Source organism: Lemur catta, chromosome 9 (genome assembly GCF_020740605.2).
Source record: "Lemur catta isolate mLemCat1 chromosome 9, mLemCat1.pri, whole genome shotgun sequence".
Taxonomy (NCBI): domain Eukaryota; kingdom Metazoa; phylum Chordata; class Mammalia; order Primates; family Lemuridae; genus Lemur; species Lemur catta.
The window spans coordinates 50,393,345-50,418,281 of record NC_059136.1 but is presented as its reverse complement, the minus strand read 5'-3'; the positions used below and the strand labels follow the sequence as shown (position 1 = coordinate 50,418,281).

The 24,937-nt window shown below is 35.9% G+C and overlaps 1 protein-coding gene across 1 annotated transcript in view; it reads left to right on the top strand.

The window, feature by feature from the left end:
• PKHD1L1 (PKHD1 like 1) overlaps positions 1-24,937 on the top strand; it is a 155,404-nt gene that overhangs the window by 88,702 nt on the left and 41,765 nt on the right. Inside the window, exons 47-56 of the mRNA XM_045561019.1 lie at positions 2,863-3,104; positions 4,961-5,097; positions 7,416-8,445; positions 10,232-10,423; positions 16,295-16,446; positions 17,449-17,608; positions 18,256-18,427; positions 22,135-22,223; positions 22,567-22,715; positions 24,008-24,137. Of these exons, the coding sequence (XP_045416975.1) occupies positions 2,863-3,104; positions 4,961-5,097; positions 7,416-8,445; positions 10,232-10,423; positions 16,295-16,446; positions 17,449-17,608; positions 18,256-18,427; positions 22,135-22,223; positions 22,567-22,715; positions 24,008-24,137 (2,453 nt within the window). The remainder of the gene's footprint in view (positions 1-2,862; positions 3,105-4,960; positions 5,098-7,415; positions 8,446-10,231; positions 10,424-16,294; positions 16,447-17,448; positions 17,609-18,255; positions 18,428-22,134; positions 22,224-22,566; positions 22,716-24,007; positions 24,138-24,937) is intronic.

Here is a 24,937-nt window from a genome sequence, read left to right as displayed (position 1 = left end):
AAAATGTAAATGAGCTTCTTTGTTTGAGGTCACCAAAGAACATGGTTGCAAGCAGCTAATTAACTCTTTCTTATCTTACAGTCTTGGCAGTGGTTCCCAAGGAGCAAAATTGTTGATAATGATTGAATAAAAGGGAAGAAATCATTATACAAAAAATAATGATTAACATGACCTTTTAGGTGCCTAACACTTTAAAATTGAAATTGCTTATGACCCTTAATTTCTGTTTAATTATATATTTTACCAAATAAGAAATAAAAGGAAAAAAATTAATATAACAACACCAAGTGTATCTAGGGTAGGAGCAACAAGAGCCTTATTTTTGCTTTATTATTCAAATTATAGATAATAGTACAATTGGATATGGTTGCACTTATCAGGGAACAAATACTAATTTATGACAAGAAATAGCTAAATTATGTTAAGGTGATGGTTAAATTTAAAATTAAAATTCAAGATGGCATTTTGAGTTTGATATTTTCCAAGTTAAAAATAGACTTGCAGATGTTAAGAAGAGTTAAACATATACTTAGCTTTATAAGTGCTCATTTTTTTCTGCCCTTGGAAGAAATTTTAATTATACCATGGCAAAAAAATAAGTAAATAATAATGGCAAAAAAGCAAAAGAAAAATGATAGGGCTTACTAACAGAATAGAAAATCTCCATCTATAGCTTATTCTGTTTGGAATAAAAGGGTAAATTTAGAATTTAGCATAGGGCTTTTTAGTTTTAAGAAATAAGAAATAAGGAGATTTCTCTCCAAATCTAACTCATTGTCCATTATTTCATTGGAAAATTTTATTTGAGAGTTTGTAAATCCAGTGGTTAAGAAAATGACTTCAAAAGTCAGTCAACCTGTGTCCACTCCCAGCAATACCACTTACTAACTTGTGGATATATTATTTCACCTCTGTGTGCTTCAGTAAAATTGGAATGCTGTTAGTATCTGCCTCATAGAATTATTGTAAGAATTAAGTGAGTTGATATGTGTAAAGTCAATAGAGCATAACTCTGCTCAAAGTATTATGTAAATGTTAGATATTACCACCAAAGAAAGAAAGATGTGCACACAACATTGAAAATGCTTTTCAGAACCTTATTTTCTAAAGAAATTGCTGTGTTCTTTAATCCAAGGGAATTAAAGAAAGGCTAGCCCAAACCCCTTTTCCATCCCACCTGTGAGATCTTGTACCATTGATTCTCCTTATCTCCAAGCATCCTTAATCTCCACCTCTCCCTGTCCTTCCCTGGATTCTTTGGAATTATTGTTTTCCCCATTCGCCTATCATCTTGATAAACAACTTTGTTCTCCTGTCTCCTCTAGCGTCTTTCTTTTTCTTATCCTTTATTTTAAAAAATTATTAAACTGTTTAAATATGATATGCCCATTTCTTCTCTTTCATCCTTACTATTCTTCTTTTCCTTCAAACCCCTATAGTCTTAATTTCCTTCTTCACAAAAGCTTTCCCAATGATCTTCTAATCATCATCATTCTTTACTTCCTTCGCATCACTAGGTTCTTTTGGTTCTGCCCTTGAGTTGTCTCTTCCATCAGCTTTTCCTGCTGTCAGTTTAATTTAGATTTTCAGTTCCTCACACCTGGAATATTACATCCTCTTCCTGTTTGGGCTCCATTCCACTTTCTTCCCCACATGAATTCATTATGCATTAATTTGTTTAATCAATAAAAACTGTTAGTGACAGATACTGTACTAAGTGCTCAGCAAACAAAATGATTCAGCAGGTCCCCTGCCTAGAGGAGCAGACAGGCCAGGGGAAGGGACCAAGAAGTAGATGCTTCATAGGACTGCAATGTGTTTGCTCTGAACACTAACTGGGCATTACATAGGGTGTATTGGGAACCTGGAAGAAGGGCTGGGAAAGTTGAGAGTGGTGACTTTTAATCTACTTCACATGTGGCACTGTTATTTAAACTGGTATTTAAAGGAGGAAAAGGATTTGCCAAGGGAGAGAAGAGTCAAAGGGAATGTCAGAAAGACATAGAAGGAATTCCCCTAAGCTTACCTCTGTTAACAGCACCAGTCACACTGCAGTAGATAAGGTACAATCAGGTATTGACACATTTGACATTGACACCTTAAAATTAGAGGTACTTTCTAATTAGTATCTCCAGTCCTTACCTCTTTGCCTAGAAAACAGGCTAGACCCTCAATAAATGTTTGTTGAATGATTAAATACATGAATATGCGCATTATAGAATTGACAAGTCCTTTCTGCTGTGGCTGGAATTTGGGGTAGATTGGAGGAATGGTAAAAATGAGGTCTCTTAAACTTCAACTCAATCATTTCCTTTCCCTTTTCAGGAACCTCTAATGACTTCCCTTTGTAAGAGTTTCTTAACTTGGTCATGACTGACATCTTGGACCAGATAATCTTGGTTGTATGGGGCCATCCTGTGTATTGTAAGATGCTTAGAAACATCCCTGGTCTCCACCCACTAGAAGCCAGTAGCCACCCCTAATTACGACAACCAGAAATGTCTACAGGCATTGCCAAATGGCCCCTAGGGGTATACAATTATTTTCAGTTGCAAACCACTGAATATGATTCTCATAGTTGTAAATAAATAATTCTCTTGAATACTTTTCAGAAGCTAATACAGTTCTAGGAACAAATGTAGAACTTGGAAAATATTTACTTTAATTAAAGGCACCCATAAAAACTTACTCTAAGAAATAATAAAATACAGTATCCCAATTCCTTTTTAGAATATTACATGACAGAAAAATATTTTCCTACTTTGCAAATGAATTGTTTAAAATAGCATGAAACAAATATACCAAAACAATGTTATATCAATTTATATTAATTTTGAAAATTTTTTGTTAAAATATTTATAGAGACAGTCAACGAGAGAATGAAAAAAGGACCATTGCATCTGTATCTGCTGGTGGCATAAACATAACACTAACTGACCCACTGAATTACACACACTTAGGAATTACTGTCACACTCCCCGATGGAACTCTGTTTGAAGCAAGGGCAGAAGTTGGAATTCTTACAAGAAATATTTTAATAAGAGGATCTGATAATGTGGAGTGGAATAACAAAATTCCACCATGTCCTGATGGATTCGACACAGGTAATTTTAGCAGCTATCATGTGGCTGGTATAATCAAGCTACAGATTTTCAAAGTTTAATTGGTTTATATCGAAATATAGTGTTTTAGTTTCAATTTGCAAGTCTGGCTTGTAAATATCATTAAATGTGGAAATTTGGAAATGCTGATAGCATTTTTAGTAACATTATGAAAGCATTTCAATATGTTGGAAAAATGGTTCATGTTCACAATGTAATGGGAGAAATAAGTGTGCTTATATTTTGTTGATAAAGACTCTTTCTATACTTATGATTTCTTATTATATGTTTAAATTAGACTTTGATGATTACAGTTTTACATATTGTCATCAAGAAGCTGCATCATTTAGATTTACCCAGAAAATGTAGAAAATCATATTTAATGATATAAAGATTTTGTAATGCTTTTTCTATTTTCCAGAATCTGCAGTTCATCAAAACAGTGTATGTGAGAGTCGATTCATTATAGGCAGGTATTTTGTCTAGTAATTCCTAGACAGATGATGGATAGATGGACAAATGGAGGAATGGAATGATAAAGAGATAGATAGATATATAGATCTGAACCAGCCATAGTAGGCTAAGTCAGAGGTTTTCAACCTCTGCACTATTGACATTTTGGCTCAAATAATTCTTTTGTGTAGGGCACTGTTCTGTACATTGTAGGACATTTAGCAGCTTACATGGCCTCTACCAACTGAGTTCTAGGAACACTCCTCACAACTGTGACAACCAAAAATGTTTCCAGATATTGCAAGAATGTTCCCTGGGAACCACTGGACTAGGTTATGCTCTATTAATAAATATACTCCAAACTCAATGATTTAAAATGACAGCAATTTATTTCTCATTCATGCTACATGTGTGCAATATGGGTCAATGGGGGGCTCTGCTCATTATAATAACTCCAAGATTCAGGCCAATGGAGGCTTCATCTCAACATGGGTTTCCATGATCTCGGAGCAGATGAGATGGCTGGAGAGTCAAGCACCAGCAAGTAATTGCTTTGGTCCTGAAGTGACACATGTCTCTTCTACTCAGGTGTCATTGGTCAGAACTTATTCCATGGTTATGCCTAATTTGAAGGGAGTGAGTCCGTGCAAGGCCCTGTGTACCCAGGAGTAGAAAAGAACTGGATATTGGTGAACCTTAATAATGTTTACCACAGTTCTCATTTGAATAGTAGGAAACACAATGCATTTTATGAGTCTCTTTTAGATATTTTAAGTAATCATTAATATTGCTTCAATCCTATAAGTACTTGAATAATAACAGATACAGCTTAGATAATAGCCTTTTATTCAATGGGAAGTATAAAACAAAGCTCATTGGATTCAATGTTAAATGACCTATATTCTGATTCCAGTTCTTCTGCATTAAGTTTCACAGTGTACATGAAATCTGGTTTCAGCCTGTTTAAAATAAGAGTACTTCCTGTTCTGCCTACTTACTATGGTTGTGAGAATCAAGTGACGTCATAAATATTCTCATGCTATACAAGTATCAGACTGCATTAATTATATTAATCCCAAAATCTTGGGGGAAAGATCCAGAAATAATAAACTGAATACCCCTATCAGTATTCCCTTGAACATTCAAATATTTATTTACTATCCTCTCTGAAAAATACTGTAGTAAGTTCTTTTAGGAGTGCAAAGGTGAACAAGACAAGGTACTTACATTTTTTACTATCTAGAAAAGGAGGTGATGTGAATGCAAATAATTATGTTCCTGGATGAGATTGAAATTATATGTGAATAAAAAGATACAATTAGGTATGAGAAAAAAAATCCTTAATATAATAAGAGGACTAAGGCATGGTTTTTGTTTTATGAATATTTTTTTAAATATTTTTAAAGGTGAATTTGCTACACAGACATGTCTTCAAGGAAAGTTTGGAGAAGAAATAGGAAGTGACCAGTTTGGAGGCTGCATTATGTTTCATGCTCCTGTACCTGGTACTAATATGGTAACTGGAAGAATAGAATATGTAGAGGTAAGAGGCATTAAATCACAGTGGTTTTCCCAAGGTTACGGACACAACGAACATGTATTGAGCTCCTGCTGTTTGCCACATGCTACTCATAATCTGGTAGAGGAGACAAATACGTAAGTGGACAATTGTAACACCCAATTATTCACCCACTTTGTCATGCCAAAATTTTGTTTCTCTATTTTTCTCACAATTATATCAAATTCATCAGCAAATTCTATCTTCTCTACCCACGCAATACTGTATCCATAATCCACCTTTTTACACCGCCCCCACACAATCCTAAACCCAAGTCACCATCCCCTCCCGCCTGGACTACTGTGATTTTCTCTTGCCTGGTCTTCCTGCTTCCACTCTTGCTCCAAGAGAGTCTTCACACAGAAGCCAAAGTGAAATATTAAAACCATAAATCAAATCTTGTTATGCCCCTTTTCAAAACCTTTCAATGGCTTCGTATTATACCTAAAACAAAAGTTCACGTCCTTCCCAAAGGACCCACATGATCTGACCCCTAGCTTCCCTCTAACTTTGTCTCCCATGACTCTGCTTCATGCTCATGCCATGCTAGCCACGGAGGCCTCCCGGTGTGGTCATATCAAGCACACTCCTATCCCTGGTTCTTTGTGCTGCTCTTCATTCTGCTTGGAATCCTCTTCCACCAAATACTTGCATGGTTCACACCCTTATTTCAGTTAGTGTCTTCTCAGATGTTCTCTCTCAGGAGAGGCCTTTCCTCACCACCTTTATTTAAAATTGCTGCCCAACCCTGTTTTTCTAAAATTTACTCATAACTCCTAATATAATAGCTACTATTTGTTTATTTTCCACCTTCCCCTCTAGAACATAAGCTAAATTATTTCAGAGACTTTTCCTTTTTGGTTTTCTAATGTTTCCCCTGTGTTGGGAACAATGCATGATGGGTAGTTAAGTCTCAACTGATTATTAATTGAACAAATAAATATGCATGTTATCCCTAAGATATTAGGAGCTTTTATGTATCTTATTCATATTCACTCTTATAATCAGGATTTAGCAGAGTTCTTCCCAAGTATTCAGTAGAAGAAAGGAAGGAAGGAGGAGAGGAAGGAAAAAAATGATAGTAAAATCCATAAATTCTTTAAATGTGGCTTTAAACAGACTGTGTTGATGGTGACAGAGTCAGCACTTCCATTTTTGGTAACTTCCTTTCTCCCAAGATATGTTACATACACACATGTGACATCTGAGATATGGACTGAGTGAGGTTGCCAGGGTCAATCCAGATATTAAATATTAGTAATGGCTAATTTTTAATTTTTACATGGAGAATGAAAATAAATAGATGATCTTATATGTTTGCTTACCCCATGGTATTCTATTACACACACATACATTCACATACACTGACATCCTCTGTATTAGATTACTAGACTGCAGACCATTTGAAAGAATACACAACAGAATGGTTAATAAGAGCATCAACTCTAGAGTCAGACCAACTTGCATTTCAGTGAAGCTTTGTGACTATGAACAAGATTCTCAGCCTTTCTTAACTTCCGTTTCTTTATCTGTAAAATGATGTTAATGGTAAGTGGCTACTTCATAGGATTACAATAAAGATTGTGATAATGCAAATATTAAATAAAACACTTAGCATAATATTTGGCATATGGAAAATATTCAAGAAATATTTCTTATTAGATAAGAATCAAAGTAAAGGGGGAAAAGCCTTTTAAAAAGTTTTATTTTGCTCTGGGAGGCTGAGGCAGGAGGATTGCTTGAGGTCAGGAGTTCAAGATCAGCCTGAGCAAGAGTGAGACCCCATCTCTACTAAAAATAGAAAGAAATTAGCCCGACAACTAAAAATATGTAGAAAAAATTAGCTGGGCATGGTGGCGCATGCCTGTAGTCCCAGCTACTCAGGAGGCTGAGGCAGAAGGATTGCTTTAGCCCAGGAGTTTGAGGTTGCTGTGAGCTAGGCTGATGCCACGGCACTCTAGCCTGGGCAACAGAGTGAGACTCTGTCTAAAAAATAAAAAAGTTTTATTTTGTAAAACATGAAAGTTTACTGATAGACTAAGGTAAAAAGCAGAAGAGTCAAAGATGGCTTTTTTTCATTTATTCATTTATGCATGTTGTAACAAGCATGGTCTGTTATACACTGTATAAAACAAGAATTGTTGGGTGTTGAATAACTTTTTCAAATGACAAATAATTTGGAAGATATGAATACATTAATAATAATTTATATAAAATTGGAGATTATTTTGAAACAAGAAAATGTGAGTCAAACTCTGAGTCCATGTGGATCACTAAATGGCTCTGATTTCTGGGTTTTACAGGTATTTCATGCTGGCCAGGCTTTCCGGTTGGGGCGATATCCAATACATTGGCACTTGCTTGGAGATTTACAGTTTAAATCTTACGTAAGAGGCTGTGCAATTCACCAGACCTATAACAGAGCTGTTACTATCCATAACACACATCACCTTCTGGTTGAGAGGAATATTATATATGACATCAAGGGAGGAGCATTTTTTATAGAAGATGGTATTGAACATGGCAATATCCTGCAATATAACTTGGCAGTATTTGTACAGCAAAGTACTAGTCTTCTGAATGATGATGTGACCCCAGCTGCATTTTGGGTAACCAACCCGAACAATACCATCCGGCACAATGTAGCTGCTGGTGGCACTCACTTTGGTTTTTGGTACCGAATGAACAACCACCCTGATGGGCCATCCTATGACCGAAACATTTGCCAAAAAAGAGTTCCACTTGGAGAATTCTTTAACAATACTGTTCATTCTCAAGGTTGGTTTGGATTGTGGATCTTTGAAGAATATTTCCCCATGCAAACGGGATCTTGTACTTCCACAGTGCCAGTGCCTGCCATATTTAATTCACTTACTACTTGGAACTGTCAAAAAGGAGCTGAATGGGTTAATGGAGGTGCCCTTCAGTTCCATAACTTTGTGATGGTAAATAACTATGAGGCTGGAATCGAGACCAAGAGGATTCTGGCTCCTTATGTTGGAGGGTGGGGTGAGACCAATGGAGCAGTGATTAAAAATGCCAAAATAGTTGGTCATCTTGATGAACTGGGTATGGGATCTGCATTTTGCACAACAAAAGGCCTGGTTCTCCCATTTAGTGCAGGCTTGACTGTATCTTCTGTGCACTTTATGAACTTTGATCGTCCCAACTGTGCAGCTTTGGGGGTGACATCCATCACTGGAGTTTGTAATGAGAGGTGTGGAGGTTGGAGTGCAAAGTTTGTTGACATTCAGTATTTTCACACACCAAACAAGGCTGGCTTTCGATGGGAACATGAAGTGGTGCTGATTGATACTGATGGTTCACTTACAGGTAATAAGTTTTTTATTTTTTGTTTCAGCATATTATGGGGGTACAAATGTTTAGGTTACATATATTGCCTTTGCCCCACCTGAGTCAGAGCTTCAAGCCTGTCCATCCTCCAGATGGTGCACACCACACCCATTAGGTGTGAATATACCCATCCCTTCCTTCCCCCTCCCACCTGCCTGACACCTAGTGAATGTTACTGCTATATGTTGAATTTTTAAAGCAGACTTAACATGAATTACGTATCTTATCCAGCACCAAACCTTACTAATGATTTAAAGGATGTAGGCAAGCCCCAGGCACAGATAAGACATTGTTTTCTGAAAGAGCCCCAGACTGTCAGATGACTCCTTCAAATATGTCCTTTTTCTTCTGCATTTGCATGTTGATTTTGAATTAAGAGAAAATTTTGGGCAATATTTATGGAAACATTAATCACAAAAGGAAGCCATTTAAGTTTTAGAATGTCTCCATTTTATATTCAGTTAATTGCACAGATAAGAAACTGCTTACATGACTACCCAAGTTCTCCAGCCAATCATGTCCCATAAACATATAAATGGCAGGTTTAGGCCAGGTGCGGTGGCTCACACCTGCAATCCTAACACAATGGGAGATCGAGGCAGGAGGAATGCTTGAGATCAGGAGTTTGAGACCAGCCTGAGCAAGAGCAAGACCCTGTCTCTACTAAAAATAGAAAAAATTAGCCAGGTGTGGTGGTGCACACCTGTATTCTCAGCTGCTAGGGAGGCTGAAGCAGGAGGATCGCTTCAGCCCAGAATTTGAGATTTGCTGTGAGCTAGGCTGATGGCACAGCACTCTAGCCTGGGAGACTGAGTGAGACTCTGTCTCAAAAAAAAAAAAGGCAGGTTTATTTACAAAAGCAATGCAGACAGACTAGATATGTCCTTGACAAAATAAAGAGAAGAAATAAGCCACAAGCCTGTCATTAACTCTTTTCTTTCCAATCTAAATTTTAAGTTTGGGATTTATTCAAAGTACCAAAAGGGAACAAAATTTAATATACAAATGCACATGGTAGGTTAAATTTTAGCATTTCAAGTATGTCACATTTTAAATATTTTATAAATATTCATGTTTTCTAGAATTTAGCATCTTTACAAATTGTTAATGATAAAAACTTGTCTAAGGTAGATAACATGGATGTGTATGTTGGGGGGTACTGAATAATACTTTATAAGAAAGGACAGTTGGCAGGTAAACATACAAATATTAATGATTTACTTTTGAAAGACTCTTTGAAAGATGAAAGAAGGTTCATCTCAGTAGTCAGATGCCCTGAGTTCTCAACCACAGTTGTTGACTTCCATCTCCTATTCTAATTATGGCTTTAAAGAGGCAGAATGTTTGGATGCTTTTGATAAATAAAGCTTTTTATAACCTTTATTGATTTGCTTAATTCAGCTTAGGTTTTTAATGTTAGTTGATGGTCTGTTGGTACCAGCTTTATGGCCAGACTGCCCAGATTTATATCTTGTGAGTCCTTGACCAAGTTACTTATCCCACTTCCTGTCTCCGACTTTGACTCTCATTGGTGCTTCAGATTTTGTGTTTCAGCCACATGCACAATAAGGTCCCTGAGCGAAGAGTGACTGCAAAGCTCCTGTATAAGATCCCCTTGCCTCATGCAAAGAAACAAACAAAAAATTACCAAGACTTTTAGATTTTATTGGTGGTACTATGGGTCATCCTACCTGTATGTTGTAGATTGTTTTTTTTAGTTCTTTAACATGAAATAGAAAACATACTCTTTGTGTTTGTTTCCCAGGGTACAAAGGACACACTGTTATTCCACACAGCTCATTGTTAGACCCTTCTCATTGCACTCAAGAAGCCGAGTGGAGCATTGGGTTCGCTGGCTCAGTCTGTGATGCCTCAGTCAGCTTCCACCGTTTGGCATTCAACAAGCCTTCCCCAGTATCTCTGCTTGAAAAGGATGTGGTTCTCTCAGACTCGTTTGGTAAGTGGAATATAATAGTTTAAGCTGCTAATTTAAATATATCTTCCTAGACCTTTGTCATCATCTTCTTGGATTTTTACTTGATGGTTTGAATATTGCAAAAAAGCATGTTTATGTTAGAATCCAAGCAGGAAACAATAATACACTCAAAGCGGGTGTTTGAGGAGCACTGAATAAATGCATGGGCCGGCATGATATTCTACTGATCAAGGAACCTCCAGACAACATTATGACAGAGAGCAGGAAAGTTAGCATAGCCCTTGGAGCAAGATAGTAAAAATGTACCATTGTTCCTTCCATTCAAGGCAAAGGTTTTTGATTATCCTTGCTGACTGAGATGGAATGGAAAGAGCATTTAGGAGGTCAATAGCTGCATACCAGGTGCCAGGGACTGTCGATTTACTGATTTGTTCCTGTAAAGACACAATACATGGAACACCAGATATGCCTGACAGCGTTACTTGACTAGGTTGTATTAATTTACTGTCATTCTTCATGATACATGTGGCATTTGCACCAGCCAAACAAGCAAGTTAAATGGGGATGTAGTGATAATCCTGATCCCCAGCTCTCAAATCTCTGATCATGGCACTAAGCTCTACGTTTTCTCTCTCAAAGATTTAAAATTGCTTTTAGTTTATTATCTTGGTAAGGGGGTGAGAGGCACAGTTTTCAGAGTGCCCACTTAATCCTTCCTACCAGATTTGTCCTCATTCCGTCAGTCTGGGAACCAATGTGGGAATTGTTCTAGTTGTTAAGTATATCTATTCCCACTCTACCTGACCTAGCCCACCCTGACTGTCTCAGATCTATGTATTAATATATATTTCTTTATCATTCCATCTATCCATTTGTCCATCAATCCATCATCTGTCTAGAAGTTCTTAGTTAAAATATCTATCTACAATGAGTCCACTCTTGCATATACTTTTCTGATGAAATGCAGATTTTGGAAAATAGGAAAAGCATTCATTGATGATTCAGATTTGCTAAACAAAGTCTTTTATCATCATCAAACATGGTTTCCACATTTTCTTGGTAAATCTAAATGATGCAGCTTCTTGATGGCAATATGTAATCACCAAAGTCTAATCTAAACATATATTAATAATAAGAAATCATAAGTATAGAAAGAGCCTTTATTAACACAATCTAAGGGCTGGGCGCAGTGGCTCACACCTGTAATCCTAGCACTCTGGGAGGCTGAGGTGGGTGGATTGTTTGAGCTCAGGAGTTCAAGACCAGCCTGAGCAAGAGCGAGACCCCCATCTCTACTAAAAACAGAAAGAAATTATCTGGATAGCTAAAAATATATATAGAAAAATTAGCCAGGCATGGTGGCACATGCCTGTAGTCCCAGCTACTCAGGAGGCTAAGGCAGGAGGATTGCTTGAGCCCAGGAGTTTGAGGTTGCTGTGAGCTAGGCTGACACCACGGCACTCTAGCCTGAGCAACAGAGTGAGACTCTGTCTCAAAAAAAAAAAAAAAACACAATCTAAGCATGTTTCTTTCTCCCATTACAGTGTCAACATTAACCATTTTTCTTCAACATATTCAAATACTTTCATAATGTTACTTAAAAACACTATCAGTATTTCAAAATTTCCACATTTAATGTTATTTAAAGGGCAGATTTGCAAGTTGAAGCTAAAGTAATGTATTTCAATATAAACCAATTAAATTTTGAAAATTTGTAGCATGATTATACCAGCCACATGATAGCTGCTAAAATTACCTGTGTTGAATCCATCAGGACATGGTGGAGTTTTGTTATTCCACTCCACATTATCAGATTCTCTTATTAAAATATTTCTTGTAAGAATTCCAGCTTCTGCCCTTGCTTCAGAGTTCTATATGTATTCCCACTACACATTCTGGAACTGAAGTGATAACCATAAGATGGCCCAGTGGCCCCACTGGGCTCACTGTGACACTAAGCAAAGACTAATTCTATCACCTGCCCTTCATAAGCCCCCACTCTGACTGGCGGACCGTGTTAGTGTGGTGGCATACAGGATCTTTGAGGATTAGTTTAGAGCCAAGATCTAATGACTTGGAAGGTCTGGATATTTTCCTTTTCCCAGTACACAGTAGCCTGAGTGGCCACAGGTTTCTCCCACTCAGTAGAGGGGCTCTTTGTCTGTGAATTGTTTTGGATTTAGAAAATAGGTAAGAAGTTAGATTTCTGTCACCCAAGACCTCTATCATTTTTCTTCCCACATATTCACCAAATATCACCTTAGTATGCTACTCACCTATTTAGAGTTTGGCATCCCAAGATCAATCAGCTATCACCATAGATTCCCGCAGGTCAGAACACTCTGATTATTCCTCTGTCCAGTAGGTATTGGGCTAATTAAACCTAACTTTATGTCTGACAGGTAAGCACTGACTCCTGCCACTTTTAGATCCCATTATTCCTACAGAGATTAGGGAAGTCAATTCCATTGCAGCATCCCCTGCCAGCATTTCCAGCATCCAGAAAACAGCCACCATAGAACTCTTCAAAGGACAAGTAAGAGAAAAATGCTGTTACCACTGCTGAGTCTGAAAGGTAAAGGGAGGCAGCAGTTACAGAACAGATAGAGCTGTATGAAGAAGGCTGCCTGCAAGAAGCTGTGCCCTTTGGCTGAGAGATGCAAGAGCCCACCAAGATGCCCCTCCCTCCCCACAGAGTGAGAGTCAGGGGATAAAGACATCACTTTCACCTTCCTCCTTCCCTTTCCTCTCTTCCTTATGCATCCCCCTGTCCAAACCCAGCCATAAGGCAGAAGGCAGATGGAGATGGTGAGCAGTGGATCTGCAGAGGAAACAAGTATGCAGCACCATGTCCATCATTTATTAAGATGATATGTTATTAGATTTAATTTTAAAACACTCTTACTAGGATTTTTTTTCCTCCTATAGATTGGAAGGGTCATATACCTACTATCTGGGTAATAGTTATACCCCCTGTCTGAGTGCCTTAATGATATAAACCCAGAAGCCATTACTTTTCTTCTGATAAATAGTTATCCCAAATGGAAGAATGTTACTTAAATGTTTAGAGACTATGGTATAATAAACGATATTTTAAGCAGAGTATCTATGAATGTTTTCTTCCAAATGAAAACTACAGGCTAAAACAAAAAGTAACCAATACATCAAAAGCAAATGAAGTTATTTTATCTGATGAGATAATATTTTAGTGTTTCTAATTACTATGTCATAATATAGTATTTTTAATAATCTTTTAAAATACTTTATGGCATAGGTGTAAATAAACCGAAAAGAGTATTTTATAAAACATGGTTAAAGATATACTTATATGGAAAACTTAGAGATGTGCAACATTCCTAAGTAAATTATTTCAAATATATAACATGATAAAGTATATATGCATTTATTAATTTTTAAGGTATAATATTCAAACATCTCACATTTAACTTTTTTTGTGGTTGTTGTTGGTGGTGATGATTTTAGGAAGGAGTTTTTATTTATTTGTCTGTATTTTGGTTTTCTGATTCATGAAGTCTGGTATTTCTGAATTTATGAGGTGATAGCTTTCTTGTGAAGTCTCTCTGTGCTCTTTGGCCTATTCCCTTCAAGAATTAAGGTTTTTATTTAGTGACTAAACTGTGAACACCTAGAGGGTAAGATATATAAATTTATATTTCTGACACCACAAAACTCAACACTGAACGATGAAAACTGCAGGTACTCAGCAAGTATTGAATTAGATGGAATTTGTTGCAATATTTAGACCAGATTGCAAAGTAGTGAAAACATGATGTGAGGCACTTTACTTTTTAATGTGACAAAAAAAATCAACTTCATAGTAAGGAAAATTTGACTACTTCTATTTTATCTCCATTGAAGTCAAATAAAATTATTTACTACTAAAAATTAAAACCAGAAAAAGTTCACTCATTTGGATTATATATGTATATTAAATGAATCAACAGTTTAAAAAGTGTACTAGATCAATGGGAAGTAAGATTTGGTATAATTTCACATATATTCTTATATATCTTTATCAAAGCATCTCACACATGATGATATATTTTTATGTAAATATATGTATAAAGTTAGAGCAGATGACAAAATAATTTGAGACATTTACTCTTAATGATCCTATTTTTTAAAAAATTTCATCTTCAAAGAGCTTATATCTCAGTCCAAGATGCTTAAAACCAATGTACTTGTAATGAGTACAGCTGAAAAAAAAATAGGAAAAGCCACAACTAAGAAAAATTAAAATTAGTTTTACTTATGAAACTGAATTATTAAGAAATGCCAGGTTAACGTATTAATATAATCCCATGCATTAGAAAACTTCAGTGGAGTTTAGATCTGCCAAATATATTCTAGAGGTTTTAGATGACTTTAATTAGATCTTGTATAAATTAACTATTGCTTCACAACAGACTATTCCCAAACTGAATAGCTTAGGCCTACAATTATTTATTTTTACTCACATGTCTGAGAGCTGTGATGGTTGACCTAGGCTGGGCTCACCTGGGAGGCTATTCTTCAAGGTGAGGATCTAGGGGACTTTGTTTCTCACCAAGGTTTGAGCTCAAGTGGCTCCACGTGTGCTCATTCTGGGTCTCAGGTGAAAGGAGAGCTGCTACCTGGGGGAGCCTCTTCTCCTGGTGATGGCAGAGGCTCAAGATGTCAAACCTCACTAAGCAAGCACTTTCCAAGCCTTTGCTAATGTCAGTTCTGCTGATGTCCCTTTGGACAAAAGAAGTCCCCCGACATCAACAGAGCAGGGAAGTCTGCCCTCAAGGAGGGTAGACTCAAGGAGGGAGAGGAGTGGATATTTCCTGAACAATAATCCAGATAATCACGGTTCTTCTCATACTTTCCAGGGTTTTTGGTAGTATAAGTGCTTTGTTCATGGACCTTTTAAAACTAACACTAACTTATAAAGCCTAAGAATTAATAAATTTTCCCCTTCATATTGGAAGTAGGTTTTATTTTTGCCTTATTCCCAAAAGAAAATGAATGATTTAGTAGTTTATTTTATAACTTGCTTTTAGCTTCTTCCTCCTAAATTCTAAGATGATACGTTGCTAATTTAACATAAAATCCAATCCAAGATGAAAAGTAGAAGGCAAGGGATTGAAAAAATAGGGGCAATTAATCAAATATCTTTACTTTATATTGTAAGAGACCTTTTCAAATATTCTACCAAAGTTGTCAGGCTCTCTCTCATGACCAAGGCGTTACTAAATTATATAACTTTTTACCATAACAAGTTGTTTGGGTTTCAAGTTTTTCATTCTCAAAATTTACATATCTTGGCCAATATTAAGTGGTAGGTCTAGCCATAGCCTTGTTCCTTAAGCACTCTAAAACAAAACTTTATTAAAAAATAAAATTATTTACTACTAAAAATTAGCATCTTTATACAGATTTTAATTAGCTCAATAGATATAGGAGATTCTAATAAAGAATCAGAGCTTATGTTCACATACAATTTAAATGAAGGATCCTGAAGAATTAAGTTCTTAAAAGAATTAAATAGAATTATGTTTAGATCAATGATATCTGAAGAATTGTATTAATATATTTAAGCACTTTTGTCTTAGTAGTCATAATCATCATGATGTTTCAAGTGTATCTTTCCCTAAGGAATAAGGGCTCCATCTCAATTCAAAATTGCAAGTTAGAAAGCATTTTACATTCCAGTTAAATGTAATATTAAACATTTGGAGTCTGCAGTTAAACAAAGACATTTAGAACATAAGTAATAAAATGCCATACTGACCTCTTTAGAGACTTCCATAGACTAGACCAATATTTTACATTTGCACTTGTTTATAAAAGGAGGAATTTTCTAGAGGTAGAGATCACTATTATTTGGTCCTTTTATTGCTTCTACAGGCACAAGCGTTGTTCCCTTTCAGAAGAAACGACTGACTCACATGTCTGGATGGATGGCTCTGATTCCAAACGCAAATCACATTAACTGGTATTTTAAAGACGTGGATCACATAACCAACATATCATATACATCAACATTCTATGGATTTAAGGTAAGCAAAGAGCTATAAAATCCATCTCTAATAATTATAATTGCATATTACTCAAATGTAGCCTACATGCTCATACTTACACCCATTGTTATGCCTAGAAGGCCCTTGCCTCACAAATAGACCTGTTAAAGTCCTGCACATCCTCCACAACTCATTCTAAATATAAGAAGTAAGCCAAAAAAACCCTCTCAAAAGTACCAGAAGCAATATTCTCCCATATTCCCATAGTACTAAACTGTGCCCCTGTTATTATTACCATGATAATAATTTGCATCTATTGAGTGTTTATGATGTCTCAGGTACCAGTTAAGGGCTTTATTATGTGTATCATGAAATATGTCAAACACACAGAAAATTATTTTTAAAAACCCACACTAATACCTGTGTGCCAACCACCTAACTATCTGAATCTATTAATAACATTCTATGAATATTTACTTTCTATTTTTTAAAAGAAATTAATCATGTTAGATAAAGTAGAAGCCCCCTGTATGATTTACCCAGATCTCATTCCCTCCCTACTCTACACTTCTGATGATGACCAGTATTGTGAATTGGATGCTTTCTCCCCATATATATTCTTCCACTTATACTACATATTTGTGCAGCATCATGTTAAATATTTTCAAACATTATAGAATAAAATATTCTCTACCATTTTGTCTGCCAATTTAAAAAAAGAAATAAAATATTCTCTAAATACATAGGTGTATACACACACACATACCCGTCAGTGTACATACATACACATGAAAGTATAAACACACACACACAGAAGAGAGAATAGAGAGATCCTTTCATTGCTTTAGTGACAGAGGTAGCATTTTTGCTATAGACATGTAAAATATTAATAAATAAAATACAGATGCAAGGTACAAAACAAACTAAAACCAAAACTTTTAAATCTTAATATAGGGGCTAATTATATGTCATTAAAATTAATGTTGTTATACAGAATATTAATGTATAAAACAAGCCACATTTTTCTGTAAACTTTTATAGGAAGAAGACTATGTAATTATATCACATAACTTCACCCAAAATCCTGATATGTTTAATGTTGTTGATATGAGGAATGGTTCTTTAAACCCATTGAATTGGAACACTAGCAAGAATGGAGACTGGCACCTTGAAGCAAACACCAGTACTCTGTATTACTTGGGTATGTATTCATTAGGCAGAAGTGATTGTGTGTGTGTGTGTGTGTGTGTGTGTGTGTGTGTGCATGTATGTGTATACACAGTGTATATATGGGTATATTTAGAGATTAATGCTTTGTCTAAAGGACAAGAAAAATTGCTTAATAGACAAATGTGTTATACAGTGTATTGTATATAGTAGGATTCAATAAATGTTTGTTGAGTGAAAGAACTGGACACTAAATTTAGGCTGGAAAAGGCCTTGAATTGAAATAAGAACTTACATTTTATGTTTGGAGATAACATCAACATGCTTACAAATGATCCCCATAGTTTTATTTCACAGAATTAGAGAAAAATAAGTACAATGGAAGCTGGCATATATTCATATCATTTGTTTCCACTTCATTATTTAATTACTTTGGAAAATAAAAATATTTAAAAATAAATTTTAATTAAATTCTAAAGCATTCATTTGTATCAAGATATTCCAACTATATGGTTCTTAATAAGATGTGCATTTTATCAGAATTTCTCCATGCCTACTCCATACATTTGAATTATTCCAGGTTACATATCTAAAGGGTACTTTCCAAAATGCCATGATTTTATTTACATTCAAACACTTTGATCATCATGTTAATTTAAACCATTTTTACTTCACTTTCAGTGTCGGGAAGGAATGACCTTCATCAGAGTCAGCCCACTTCTGGGACCCTGGATCCTGATGTGAAAGATGTTACTATTAATTTCCAAGCTTACTGTTGTATTCTCCAGGATTGCTTTCCTGTACATCCCCCATCAAGAAAACCAATTCCCAGGAAGAGACCAGCCACATATAAGTATATAGGCCTCTTACAGTTAATATCTTTCAATATCTCTTGACATAATTCTTTTCATGTGTTGCTGCTGCGTGAGATAGCAATGCCTTCCTCCTGCACAGTGCTTTGTAGATTACACAGTACTTCCACTCTCAGTGCTTTGCTTGAGTCTTACAACCATCCTAATTAAAAAATGGACAAATCTTATAAAAATCACGCATGAAACTTACTGGTAAGCTCACATTTGCAGAATGTTTGGTTTGGATTGTTAGTCTTGGCCCAGCTCCCTAATTATATAGATGAGAAAGCTGAAGCCCAGTGACCATCAGTCAATTACCTGAAATTATAGAACTTACTGATGGCCCATCCAGTCCAGCATCAGAAACTAGTTCTCCTTATTTGTCCAATAAGGTGTCTCTAGAATAACCATCATGGTCAAATCTTGTAATACAACTTATTTAATTTTATTTCAAATATGTGATCTCTTAAATATATTTTAATTCTTCTGCTTAAAAACAATTTATCTATCTTTGTAACTTATATAGCTGTTTTATCTTTATTTCTCATTGAAACATCACTTTCTACCTTGTATCATAATAATTACCATACATGATGGTATTAGTATAATTTGATACTAAGCTTTAAAACCGTTAAAGGCATGATCCTTATTTGATATATATTTGCATCCCTAATGGACAATGATGATAAAAATGATGGTGATGATAAAAACTAACATTTAGTGGGCACTTAATAGCCCACTACTGTGTATCAAGTATAACTCAATGATATTTATTAGATGAATTACATTTCAAAATATATAGATATTGTAGTGGCTATTATATAAAAAATAATAATTGAATTTGTTTATATATTCATTCAACCATTAAAAAATATTTACTGAGCACTTGCTATGTGCCAGGCACTGTGGATTCAATCGTGAACATCATAGATGTGATCTCTGACCTCATTCATTATGCCCACATTCTATCCAAAGAGACAGACCACAAGACAAACCAATAAACAAACAGAAAAGTAAACAGAAAATGAAGCATATAAATGTGAGTTATTATAAAGGTCATAAATGGAACGGAGATGGGGTGGGACAGAGAACAACATAGCAGGGACTGCCTTGGGTTGGATGGTTAGGAACACTCACCCAGAGGAGAGATCATTCCAACTGCAACCCAAAGGATGAGGAAGAGCTCGCCCTGTGAAGGGTGGGAGTGGAGTGTTCAAGGCCAAGGGAACAACTTGTGCAGAGGTCCTAACATCCAAGAATTGAGAGAAAATCATCACGGCTGGGCCCTACTGAGCAGGAGAGAGTGGTCTGGAAGTGGTATTGGAAACAGATTATTTAGGTCATACAGGCAGTAGTGAGAAATATGGGAAACCTTTAGTTTATGTTATTCAGATAGCTATCAGCAAAAACAAATGGAATCTTGATCCAGAACTGGGACCCCAGGATTACAATATAAAGCTTAAGCTATACAACTCAAATGCTTTAAGAAGGATTGGGCTTTATTGATCATAACAATGGAAAATAAGAAGAATAATGTGCATGCTGATAGTGATGGTGTTGGCAAGGATAAAAATGAAGGATTATTTATTAATCTTGAGAAGAGCTAGATAAAATCAATCTTGAATATGTGCCATGCTGGTCAGATTATTTAGTTAAATAGATATAACCCTTTAAAAAACCTTCATAAAATTTTTTTGAGTCTAAATTACCCTTTAACCACTAATATTATTTTGAAACCCATTAAGACAATTTTTTTTTTCTTTAGAGACCTTGTCACGCAGGCTAGAGTGCAGTGGCATGATCATAGCTCATTGTCACCTTAAACTCCTGGCCTCAAGTGATCCTCCCACCTTAGCCTCCTGAGTATCTGGGACTACAGGCATGCAACACCATGCCCAGATAAATTTTTTTTTTCACATTTAGAGACAGGGTCTCACTAATGTCTCCCAAGATGGTCTTGAGCTCCTGGCCTCAAACAATCCTCCTGCCTCAGCCTCCCAGGTAGCTGGGATTATGGGCATAAGCCATTATGCCTGGCTCCAAGACAAAATTTTTTTTTTTTTTAAAGTAGAATAACATTTATTTATTTTTTAAAATTTTTCTTATATATGCTGTATTCAAGGAAAATCAGGACCTTTAAAGAACTCAAATTAGATATAAATTAAGTTCAGCTCTGAGCTGGGTCCAAGTCACATTTAGCATAGAAACAGTTAAGTTGCAGCCTTCTTCTCCTTATAGGTTACCATCATTTTCTTGATCTCAGCAATAGCTTTGCCTGGATTCAGACCCTTGGGACAGGTCCTTGAGCAGTTCATGATCGTGTGGCAGCGGTACAAAGAGAATGGGTCCTGCAGCTTGGCCAGGCGCTCCTCTGTGAAGTCGTCTCTGGAGTCAATCATCCAGCGGTAGGCCTGCATAAGAACCGCAGGCCCCAAATATTTGTCTGTGTTCCACCAGTAGCTGGGGCAGCTGGTGCTACAGCAGGCGCAGAGAATGCACTCGTAGAGCCCATCCAGTTTCTCACGATCTTCTATGGACTGCAGATACTGCTGCTAAGACAAAATTTTTTAAGAGGATTTTTGATCGTCAGGTTCCTAAATAATGCAATTTAGTCATATACATGTTCAATAAAACTATTAGTATCATAGAATACTAATACAGATGCAGGATTTAGTGTCACAGAATTTTTGAATTTTTTACTGGGTCAGGAGAGCAACCTCTGATTGTGAACCTTTTCCAATAGGAAAATATCAACTTTATAATAATATTCTTTTTTTTTTTTTTTTTTTTTGAGACAGTGTCGCTTTGTTGCCCAGGCTAGAGTGAGTGCCGTGGCGTCAGCCTAGCTCACAGCAACCTCAAACTCCTGGGCTTAAGCGATCCTACTGCCTCAGCCTCTCGAGTAGCTGGGACTACAGGCATGCGCCACCATGCCCGGCTAATTTTTTCTATATATATTTTAGTTGGCCAGCTAATTTCTTTCTATTTTTAGTAGAGATGGGGTCTTGCTCTTGCTCAGGCTGGTCTCGAACTCCTGACCTCAAGCAATCCACCCGCCTCGGCCTCCCAGAGTGCTAGGATTACAGGCATGAGCCACCGCACCCGGCCTATAATAATATTCTTCACAACCATTTACATTAAAAGGTAGTTTCTAGGCTGCATAGTGATGAAAAGTGGAGACTCTGTCTTCCATTGTTCTTTCCATATTTATTCCAATTTAACATAGCCTTCACTCTGGATACAGACCCCCGCACCTTCCCCCCCCACCCCTAGCCTGGGGGCTTAACCTCATTGAATCATCCTTGCCAATTCAGAGACCATTCTTCCTGCCCCTCCCTTACAGAATTTAGCCAACTATATCCTCCATTTTTTTTTCACTTCTCCACCATGTAAAATCTTATAATGAAAGTGGAAATTTTACATTTTAGTCAAAAATAAGGTATATATCACAGGAAGTAGATTTAGTCAAAGAAAAAGTGATTTGAATTGCGGATGGAAAGGAAATTTTCTTCAAAGGAAAAAAACTATGTAATTTGTATGTGCTGAATATTTTACTAACTGCACACATTAGGTTGTCTATTTAGTGAAATTATAAACTATCTAATTTGTATTCTGTCATCCCCAAAACGTCTAATATAGTGCTACACCCTAAGGAGATGGTTATTAAATATATAGCAATAATAATTCATGGAAATATTTCTCTTTTCAGTTTATGGTCAGATGATTCTTTTTGGCAATCATCTCGAGAAAATAATTATACTGTACCTCGCCCGGGAGCAAACGTGGTTATTCCTGAAGGTAAACGCATAAACAAATGAGTAAGATGAGTGTGTTTATATAACATCTATGATGGGCAAGATGTCACGGTAGTGAGGTTTCCACCTTTATGCAGCACACCTTGCTGAAAGAGCAAATGTGAAGAAATGGACTCTATTATTATGTCCTAGATACTGAACCTAGACTTCTGGGTTTATGTGGATTTAAACCTATTAACAATAGCAGATTTTCTGGAAGAGCCAGGAATCAATCATGTGGAAAGATGGGCCATAATCTTCAAAATCAGGACTCGTTGATAAGCTTGTCAATGTTTTGTTATAGGCTGTAGTCTATGAATTATATTTCTTGAAGTATTGTTTTATAGGAACATGGATTGTAGCTGACACAGATATGCCACCAATGGAAAGGCTCGTTATTTGGGGGGTTCTAGAACTGGAAGATAACTATAACATGGGAGCTGCAGAGGCTCCTTACAGAAAAGTTGTTTTGAATGCCACCTACATATCACTGCAGGTAAGAGTGAGGATCTTGTAATTTATATCCTTATTAATCAAATTCCAAAATGTAGATTTACTGAAATAATACTAATCATATTCAACTGGTATGAATAAAAAACCCAGCTAGCTCTAGCCCATGAAATGCATGCCTCATGTAAGTCCAATGTACTTCTGCTCTCCTTTAAATTGTGGACTAAACATTTCTTAGGAGTAATTATCATGGTACTCTTGAGTGTGAGGTATACTCGGTTTTAATACTAGATAGAATATTTGTGCCTCTATTAGGTAAAGCCATACTAACAGCCTGCTCCAACAAAGAATCCCTAGGAGTTCTAGAAAAAGTTAAAAGAATTTAAGCCTTTTTTTTTTAAGAAAACAGTTTTTCTTAAAACAAATTGACATAGATGAAGTTATGAAAGCAAGAGAAGACTAATAAAAATGTTTCAGTTATTTGGAATAATCACCACATTCTCTCGTAAACCTCAAATGGTCTTAAACATTTAACAGCTTATTCAGTTTAATTTTCCTATCCGTCTTGTAATAAATATTGTGCATGAAAAAGGAGGGCCTAACCAAAAAGCTATTAAGCACCATTAAAAAAGTTAAAAAAATGTTTAGTAGTTTTTGTTTGAGAAAAGAAGTAAAGTCCAGAAACATGGGCTTTAATGTTTTTAAAGTGTATAATGCTTTGATTAGATGTATGGCTTTGAGGTCAATTAAAGCTACAATTGCATCTTTACCTTATTTTTTTTTAGTTGGATAACTTTGGGTAAGTTATTTGACCTCTTTTAGCATCATTTTTCTCACCTGTGAAATAAGAACAATAATACCAATGCATGGGTTTAATGTAAAGGTTAAATGACATAATATATGTGAAGCCTTACCCATGATGCCTGACACGGAATCAGCAAGCACGTAATGACAGCTATTATTATGAAGAACAATGGCTCATAAATGGCATAGCTTGGATGGAGGTGTGAAGAGTGTATTTTGTATATGGTATATTACATTCAAATACAGTATGATCTGTTCAAACACCACTACTCCAGGTTTTAAGAGATCTCAGTTTTAGATCCAGTTCTGACAGTAAATAGATACTGAATTTGACCTTGGAATCATTTAAACTATCTATCCAAAAGTAAATGGGTTAAATTAAAGTCACTTCCAATTACAATACTATTCTTTATGTAGCAAAACTCATTCCTTTTCACTAGGGGAGGCTGCCGGTGACTTTTTAATTCCTTTTCTATGGGGGATTTTCTTTTCTGCTCAATTTTTAAGTATTAACAATTTTCTGTTTCGCTGTAGGGAGGTAGATTAATCGGTGGCTGGGAAGATGACCCTTTTAAAGGAGAATTAAAAATTGTTCTTAGAGGAAATCATTCTACCCCAGAATGGGCTCTTCCAGAAGGACCAAATCAAGGGGCAAAAGTCTTAGGTATGTGTCTCCAGATACCAAAAGTGTCATTTCAGTTTTGAGAATCTACTTTAAAATATACACCACTAAAGTACTTATCAGTTCATGATGGTCTGGTATCAGTAGCTTTTACAGACATTTATGTATAGTAAAGCGTTATAAAAGTAGCAGAGATTTTTAAAAATTAAATTATTTCACATTATACCAGATAAAAATAGATATAAATGTGTGCATTTTAAACCAAAATGTAACTTATTACAAAATTAACATTAACAAATATCTCCATATATATATATTATTTCTTCAGTCTGGTTTTCTTCATAATCTTTCCTTTACATAAGCAGTAATACTTTTCATATTTTAGTGTTTTTCCCTTAAAGGATAACTTTCCTATACATTATTCCATTTACAGTATTAATAAATAATTTGTGGATCAGTTGACTCTGCTATCAATTATTCAATCACAGCTATTGCTGAGATTTAATTTCCCATTTGCATGGGCATATTGTGCATATTCCTATTTGAGCCCAGAATGCAAACAACCTAAAAGAGTTTAATTTAGTCACAAGTGATAACTGCTTTTATTAATACTACAGCATATTTATTTAGTAGATACATATAAACATGTGCCACAATTGCTCCACTGTACAATTCTAAAACTGACACCCACTGAGTAAGAAGATAAACAAATGGCTCAAGCTTGAATTAGTCAGTTCACCACTGGCAAATGGCCTGAGGCAAATTCAATCTTAAAAAAAGAAATGCTTTTATGCATTTTTTTTTAATTTCAAAAGTAACACTTCAAACCACACAGAACAATA